This window comes from Chrysochloris asiatica, unplaced genomic scaffold (genome assembly GCF_000296735.1).
Source record: "Chrysochloris asiatica unplaced genomic scaffold, ChrAsi1.0 scaffold00184, whole genome shotgun sequence".
Lineage (NCBI taxonomy): Eukaryota > Metazoa > Chordata > Mammalia > Afrosoricida > Chrysochloridae > Chrysochloris > Chrysochloris asiatica.
The window spans coordinates 6726-15612 of record NW_006408702.1 but is presented as its reverse complement, the minus strand read 5'-3'; the positions used below and the strand labels follow the sequence as shown (position 1 = coordinate 15612).

At 40.5% G+C, this 8887-nt stretch overlaps 1 protein-coding gene across 1 annotated transcript; it reads left to right on the top strand.

Annotated features, from left to right (window-relative positions):
• Positions 1-648: 648 nt before the first annotated feature.
• On the top strand, positions 649-4187 carry LOC102827828 (tetratricopeptide repeat protein 23-like; the record flags this gene model as incomplete). Its single annotated transcript, XM_006872149.1, has 3 exons — positions 649-790; positions 3750-3900; positions 4062-4187. Coding segments are annotated over exons 1-3 (419 nt in total), but the record flags the coding sequence as incomplete, so codon positions are not given.
• Between the last annotated feature and the right edge of the window lie 4700 nt (positions 4188-8887).

Below are 8887 nucleotides of genomic sequence, written 5' to 3'. Positions count from 1 at the left end.
GAATAAATGTTGTTGTGCCTTTTCTGGACTTCTGGTGTGGTACACTAGGAGCAACATGGAACTGCGAATCACATAGCCAATAGTTCAACCCCCGCAGCTGCTCCTCGGAGACCCTATACAGGGTCAGTATGAATTGGAACCAATTCAATGGCACTTAAAAACAACTGCCTTTTCTATTTTCTTCTTTACTTCATTATATTTTTCACCTTTGAATACCAAGTCCGAAACCAAAACAATTAGTATTGAATTAGCTCCTTTCTGTTGTGTCAAAGTCGAACTGTGCCCATAGAATTTTCAGTGTCTGTGATCTTTCAGAAGTAGTTCACCAGGCCTCTCTTCCAAGATGATTTTGGATGGATCCTTCAGCATTTCAGCTTTTAGCCAAGTGCATAACCGTTCTGCACCACCCAGGGATTCCCTAAAATGCACTCCGGAATTTACTTATTTGTTTATTGTCAATTTCACCCAAGCAGAATATATCTTTTTGATGGCAAGGATACAGATTTTGTTTTAAATTTCTTTATCCCAAGTACTTAGAACGAGGCCTAATACATAGTAGGCATTTAAAAATATTCATGGAATGGATAAAAATACAATTTAAGTTTCTACTTTATGATGACTCTTAATAAATTGTTTTAATGTCAGCCCATGTTTTCTTCCCAACAGTATAAACAAGCTGTCCATGAACTTGTGCGTTGTGTTGCACTGACAAGAATTTGCTACGGTGACTCACACTGGAAACTAGCAGAGGCACATGTTAATCTGGCTCAAGGCTACCTCCAGCTGAAAGGTAAGCCCTTCATTTGTTTTCTGATCTTTTCTCAAACTTTGATTCATACTTCACTAAAAAGACATGTTTTCTTGTAAATCCTCCTCTGCAAACATGGAGAAACTGTGTCCTTCTCTTGTTGTTGGTGCCATTAGGTGCCATTGGGTCGATACCGACTCATAGTAACCCTATGTACAACAGAATGAAACACTGCCCAGTTCTGGGCCACCCTCACAATCACTGCTACGTTTGAACACAATTATGCTGCCACTGTGCCAATCCATCTCTCTGGGGTCTTCCTCTTTTTTTCTGACCCTCTACTTTATCACACATGATGTCCTTCTCCAGAAACTGGTGCCTCCTGACAATATGTCCAAAGTATGAGAAACGAAGTCTGGCCATCCTGACTTCCAAGGAGCACCCTGGCTGCAGTTCTTCCAATACAGATCTATTGCTTCTTTTGGCAGTGCATAGTACTTTCAATATTCTCCTCCAAACCCATAATGCATCATTTTGCATCAGTTTTTCTGTGGTCATCCATATTTACTGTCCAACTTTTGCATGTATATGAGATTATTGAAAATACTATGGCTTGGGTCAGGCACACCTTAGTCCTCAAGCTGACATCTTTGCTCTTCAACACTTTAAAAAGGTCTTGTGCAGCAGATTTGTCCAATGCAATACGTTGTCTCATTTCTTGGCTGCTGCTTCCATGATTGTTGATGGTTGGTCCAAGGAAAATGAAGTTTTTGACAACCTCAGTCTTTTCTCCATTTATATGAATGTTGTTTATTGGTCCAATGGTGAGGTACGTAGACCAAGAGGCTGTTGTGTGAACAGAACAAGGGAACACCAAATGGCTTTAAATTAGGAAAGGTGTGTGCCAGGGTTGTATTCTTTCACCATGCTTATTCAATCTGTACACTGAGCAAATAATCTAAGAAGCTGGATTATATGAAGAAAAACATGGTATCAGGATTGGAGGAAGACTCATTAACAACCTACGATATGCAAATTATACAATCTTGCTTGCTGAAAATGAAGAGGACTTAAAATACTTACTGATGAATATCAAAGACCGTAGCCTTCAGTATGGACTCCTTCTATAGGGAAGATGTTTAATCCCTTCTTAGTTTTACTTTTTATGAATGAAAAGTAGGGTTCTTAGAAGATAATAACTGTTAGTTCTGAAGGCATTTTGGAAAGAGTGCATGGCACACTGTAATGACCTAGAATTGGATCCATTCACATTGGTATTTTTCATGAGTTCCTTTACTGCAAGTGACCAAACAAATAAAAGACATAAACAAAAAATGAAATTTATTGAATCATAAAGCTAAAAAATCCCAGGGTAAAACTTACTTTGCTGTCACAAGACCACCATTATAGCTGCAGTCCCTATATTCTATTTGATTTGTTTTAAGAACTATTTGTAGCATATTGTCCGCACACATCTGTTGGTTTCTTTTACTCTGGTGGCTTGCATGTTGCTGTGATGCTGTAAGTTTTACCGCTGGTGTTTCAATCATGGCGGACAGATTTTGGTGGGGCCTCCAGACTAAGAACAAACTGGAAACAAGAAACAAAGAGTAGCTGGTACACTTCTGAGGAATTAGCTCCTGGACACCTTAGGAATAGTAGTGAAGTAGTCTGATTTAGTGCCGGAAGATGAGTCCTTTGAATTGGAGGATGCTCAAAATATGACTGTGGAAGAGCTTCTTCCTCGAAGTAGAGTCCACCTGAATGACATGGGTGGAACCAAGAGTTCAGGACTTCCATATGCTGAAGGGCACAACTCAAAATGAGAAGAAACAGCTGCAAACATCTGTTAATAATGGGAATATGGAATGTACGAAATCTGAATTTAGGAAATTGGAAGTTGTCAAAAATGAAACCCTTAATGAGTGATAGATATCCTAGGCATTAATGAGCTGAAATGGACTGGTATTGGTCAGTTTGAATCTGACAATCATATGCCAGGAATGACAAATTGAAGAGGATTGACTGCATTCATTACCGAAAGGACATTTAAAGATCTGTCTTGAAATACAGTGCTCTCCATGAAAGGATAACATCTATATATCTACAAAGAAGACTGGAGTCCTGGTATGGCTCTGTAGGAATCACTGGACTACTAACGAAAGGTCGACGGTTCAAACCTCCCAGATGCTCCTCAGAAACCCTATATATATGGGGTTGCTCTGAGTCAGAACCTACTCTATGGCACTTAACAACAACAAGAAAGAGTAGTTAATACAACTGGGAAGTGAATAAGGAAAACCGTAGAAAAATCAAAGCATTTGAATTATGGTTTTGGCAAAGAACATTGGAAGTACCATGGACTGCCAGAAAACCAAATAAATCTGTGTTTGGAGAAGTGAGACTCTTCCTTTGAAGGGAGGATAGCAAGGCTTTGTGTCATGTACTTGGGAGAAGTTTTCAGGAGGAACCAGTCCCTAGAAAAGGATATCGTGTTTAGTAAAGTAAAAGATCAGTAAAATAGATTAAGAGTTTTTATGATATGGATCGACACAGTGGGTGCAACACTGGGCTCAAAGGAATGATTGTGAAGTTGGTCCAGGACTAGACAGTGGTTTGCTGTGTTGGGTCATAGGGTCACTATGAGTCAGAGTTGATGCCGACAGCACCTTACAACAACAATATAGCATAATGTTTGTCTGATACTGACAAGGTTTCAAAGCTGTTCAATTCCAATTTATTCTGTTTATTTTATTTCTAAAAAAACCATTTTTGGAAAAGTGTGTATAGAATTCTCTGTTTTCCTAGTCATGATGATACTTCCGGAAAATGGAGTGGTCTTGTTGCCTCCGCCTGCTTTGTGTAGAGGCTTCTGGATGTGCTGCCCTGTGTGCCACTGAAGGATGCAAAAGGGAATCATGCTAGGCTCCTGGAAATAAAGAACTAACTACATATCCAGTGGTCATAAAAGAGAAACTGAGGCCATCTTCTTTATTCACAGGGTTGTCGCTGCAAGCAAAACAACATGTAGAAAAAGCCCAGAAAATCCTCAGCAGCGCCATTGAACCTCCCTATAATGATAATACAGATGTTTTCAAGTGTTCCGTTGAACTTTTTCATACCATGGGGAGAGCCTTAATCGCACTTCAAAAGTATCCTTTTACCTCAAATCTTTCTCATCTTATTATTTCATTCCCCAGACCAAATAAAAAGTTGATCAGTGACTCAGGAAGAGTGAGCCAAGCAAATCTAGGGACTGGGGTGGGGGTTCTGAATCTGGAACCAAGTATCACCTGTCCTGAACACAGCTCAGGTTTAAGGAAGCTTCAGAGAATCTGGCGAAAGCAGAGAGACTCTCAAAGGAGCTGCTGCAGTGTGGAAGAATTATAAAGGAAGAATGGGTCAAAATTCAAGCAGAGCTCACACTGTCATTGGCACAGTAAGTTTCATGTTTTAAGATTTTGCATATGGAGTGGCTGGAAGTTCTTGGCCAGTAGGATCTGTCTTTAGGTAGGAGGATGTTCCCCATGAAGCTCTTTGCATCTCTGTGGTTGTCGTTCAGAAGTCTTGTTGGAGCAGTTACATGTACAGTGCTCTCCACATGCATCTGTGGGCCCTAGAGTTACCATTTTTCGGGCTCCTTTTTGCCTGTTCAGCACTCTCACTCTTCTTCCCTTCACCCTCCCCCAATTGCTCCAGTCTACAATGCTTCAATAGATTGGTTTGGTACAATCTATCAGTTTACACAGAGCTCCCAAAGGAAAAGATCTTAAACAAAACCAAATCCACAATGATGAAGGAAAGTTCTTTGTTGCTCTCCCCACTCCACAGACACCAAATAAATCCAGCTGGACCAGAGATGATTGCTTGAAGCTTGTAGGGAAGAGGACATGGGTCTTGGGTGGTTATTCCTCCTACAGGCCAACCTTACACCATTTTTCCAGAGTACTGGGATGACTGGTTAATTAGTAGGGGTATTCCCAGGCTGTTTCAAAGGGTCAGTTTAATGTTTGTGTTAGTGGGTGAGATGGGATCGTGGAGTATTCTAGGAGAGAAAGATTCCCTAGTAGACCTATATGGCTGCCCTTAACCCAAACTGAACAAATTCTGTTTCTCCTCCTTAACCAGCCTGCATGTGTTGGTCTTAGAGACCTAATGGAATAATTTTAAGAAATGTATTAGGGTAGGGCCCTGTATTCACTTCCCATTGCTGCTGTAACAAATGATCATAGATGTAATGGTGTAAACCAACAGAAATGTATTATTTTACATCCAAAATGAATCTTGTAGGACTAAAACCAAGGTCTTGTTGTTGTTGTTGTTGTTGTTAAGTGCTTTCATGTCAGTTCCAACTGATAGCCACCCAGTATAGGGTTTCTGAGGAGCAGCTGGTGGGTTTGAACTGCCGACCTTGTGGTTCAGTGTCCAGTGCTGATCCTACAGTGCCACATCCGGAGTTCAAAACCAAGGTGTACTCATGGCTGATTTCATCTGGAGGCTCCATGCCTCTTCAGCACCACTTCAGTCCTGGCTTCCATCGTCACATTGCCCTCTCTTCCTCTTAAAATCTCCCTTTGCCTCCCTCGTATGAGGGCATTTGAAATTAATTTAGGGCCCACCTGGATAATACAGAATCAATTCCTCTCCATATCAAGATCCTTAGCTTAATCACTCCAGCAAATACTCTTTTGCCATATAGGGGAACATAATCATAGGTTCCTGGTGTGGTGCTGCACAATAATGCACTGGGCCACGAGGTCAGTTTCAACCACAAGGTCAGCAGTTCAAAACCACTAGCTGCTCCTCAGAAGCCCTATACAGGGCTTCTGTGAGTCGGAACTGACTCAGTGACACTTAACAACAACAACAATCATAGGTTCCAAGTATTAGGACATATTTGGGGGTCATAAGCACTTGGTTACCAAATGGTTGGCAGTTTGAATCTACCCAAAGTTACCTCAAAAGATCTACTTCTGAAGGCTCAGAGCCTTTGAAAACTCTGTGGCGCACACATGTGGTCATCATGAATCAGAAGTGACTAGATGGTGACAGGTCTGTTTGCTTTTCTGGTATGCAGCCATGAGGAAGCAAGCACACGTAACGCTTCCTTATGAATGGAAACGGGGAAGAACCAACTCTGACTAATGCTTCTTCGTTTGTTTTCCTTGGGGTTTCTTAGGCATCAGTGTAGAGAGGTCATCAGTCCATGTAAGACCGATGGTCTACTATATCTAGTTTGCTTGGCCTTCATCACCGATCTTCATTCTTACTCCCGCACCCTCACTGCCTGACGTCATGTTGTTGTTGTTGTTGTTGTTAAGTGCCATCAAGTTGGTTCCGGCTTGTAGGATTTCCGAGGAGTAGCTGTTGGGTTTTTTAAAAACTGACCTTGTGTTTAGCAGTTCAGTTCTTATCCTACAGTGCCATACCAGGTCTCCAAGACATCATAGATATCTGTTTTAATGAGTTTGGTTTATGTCTTTGAATAGCAAATAATATTGCTTTATATATTTATGTTTTATGAATTTGTATACATTTGTTTCATTCTGTTTCCCCTATGGCCCTACTCCGCACTATATTAATTGTGATGTGTACCCCTCATTCCTGGCTGCTGGCTGCTGTCTCCATAGAGCTTCTTCTTTCTTCCAGCAGTGAACATTCAGATTGCCCCGACTCTTGTCACAGGAACACTGCCATAAAACATCCTTGTGTAGGTTCACTTACGTAGCTGGGTGAGATTTTTTTCATAAAACTATATCCAAAGAGTGGGGTTCTGTGGTCATGGGATGTGTGTGTATTGGAGGGTCACTAAGCATTGGCAGATTGCTACACTAGTCTAGTCTGCACTTCCACGGGGCAATTGCTTTCTATTTTCTCACGTCCTCAGCAAGATTTGGCATTGTCAATCTTTCTCATCCTTGCCAACCATTCAGGTTTAATGTGCTTTGTCTATAAGTGGTTGCTGTTGTATAGCTGCCAGCCAGTCAATACTGACTTATAACAGCCTTATGTACAACAGAATAAAGGCTGTCCGATTCTGTGCCATCTTCACTGTCCCTGGTGGTTTCAAGTCCATTGTCTGCCTGCATGCCAGTCTACCGTCCCAAGGGACTCCCTCATCCTGCTGAAACTGGTCCACCTTCGGTGGTCCTGATGGTGTTTGAAATGCTGATAGTAGAGTTTCCAGCATCACAACAACATGCAAACCACCGCAGTACAACAAACTGGCAGACAGGTGATAGACTGTGCTAATTGTTGTTATTTATTGTGGTGAAAATGTGGTTGTTGTTGTTGAGTGAGTTCCGACTCATAGAGACACTGTATGGGGCTTCCAAGGAATGGCTGGTGGGTTTGAACCGCCGATCTTGTGGTTCAAACTGACCTTGCAGTCCAGTGCTTATCCTACAGTGTCATACCAGCTAAGAAAGAATAGACACAACTAAATAGAGCAATTCAACAATTTATACATACAATTCAGTGACACTGATTATATTCTTCAAGTTGTGTAGCCCTTCTCACTATCTAATTGTTTTTAAATCTTAGCTTACATTTTCCTTATTAGTGAGTATGAGTTCCTTTCATATACTTCTCAGCCCTGTCTCTGAACGTCTTGTTTGTATTCTTTCTCATTTTTCTTTTAGGGCTCCCTGAACTTTCCTCATTAACAATCCAGATGTTCATATATTTCGAGTATTAATGATATTGCAAATGCTTTCATACATCTACTACCCAGTTATTATTCTATGATGTTCTTCAGGGCATAGAAATTCTTACTGTTTTTAGAGTTAGATTCATTAATTTTCACTTCATGCTTTTTGGATTTTATCTAGAAAGTCTTTCACACTTTGATGTCTCAAAGATATCCTCCAACAATCCCTTCTAAGTCCTGCTTTAACTGTTGTTGTTAGCCATCAAGTCATTTCCAATTAATAGCAACCCTATGTTTTTGTTTTTAGGTGTCGGCAAGTCAGTTTCATTTCATAGTGACGTTGTGTACACAAAATGCAACACTGCAGTCTTAAGGCATTCTAACAATTGTTATGTTTGAGCCCATTGTTGCACTGCTGTGTCAGCCCTCGTATTCAGGGACTACTCTCTCCTGACAACATGTCCAAAGTATGAGAGACAAAGTCTCGCCATCCTCACTTGTAAGGAGCGTTCTGGCTGCACTTCTCCTAACACAGATTTGTTTGTTCTTCTGGCAGTCTATGATATGTATGTTCAATGTTCGTCAGCAACACCCTAATTCAAAGGGATCTATTTTTCTTCAGTCTTCCTTACTCATTGTCCAACTTTCACATACGTATGAGGCAATTAAAAATACCGTGACTTGGACCAGGTGTATCATAGTCCTCAAAGCAACATCTTTGCTTTTTAACACTTTAAAGAAGTCTTTTGCAGCAGATTTGCCCAATAAAATTCATCATCTGACTTATTGACTATGGGCATTTATTTGATAGACTCCCCCCAATAGAGGTTGCTGGGCTGCAATCCTTATGGGAGCAGATCTCCAGTGTTTTCTCCCATAGACTCTCTGGGTGGGTTTGAACCACTGACCTTTCAGTTTGCAGCTGAGCGCTTAACCTCTGTTCCACAGGGCTCCTTGCTTTAATTGTTTACTACGTGTTTTAGCATGCAGCCTTGTCACTGTCATTGAGTTCTTAGTGGTCCCTAATTAACAAATTGCTCTTTAGTCCAAAGATTATTCAGAGATAGGATTTTTAATTTCCAGATATGTAGGATTTTTTAAAGGTATTTTGTTTTCATTGATTGCTAATTTTATTGCCCTATGAACAGAAACTATTTGTATAGTACAATTTTTTTGTGGATGTTGTTTTGTGCATGTTCTAATAGACCCATATTAAGCTGAACTTATTAATTCTGTATTCAAATTCACACTTTTATATTTGTGCTTACTTTTTTCCAATTTAATATATTAGTTTTTAAGATGAATGTGTTTAATCTCCAACCACAATTGTATCTATGTCTCCCCAAAGTTATGTCGGTCATTGCTTAATATATTCTGAGGCTATTTTGTTGGGGGAAGGGGAATTCCATAGCAGTATATCTTCTTGGTATGGTGCTGTGGGTTAATACGCCAGACTGCAAAGCCATTTGAACTGTAAGTTTCATTCAGAA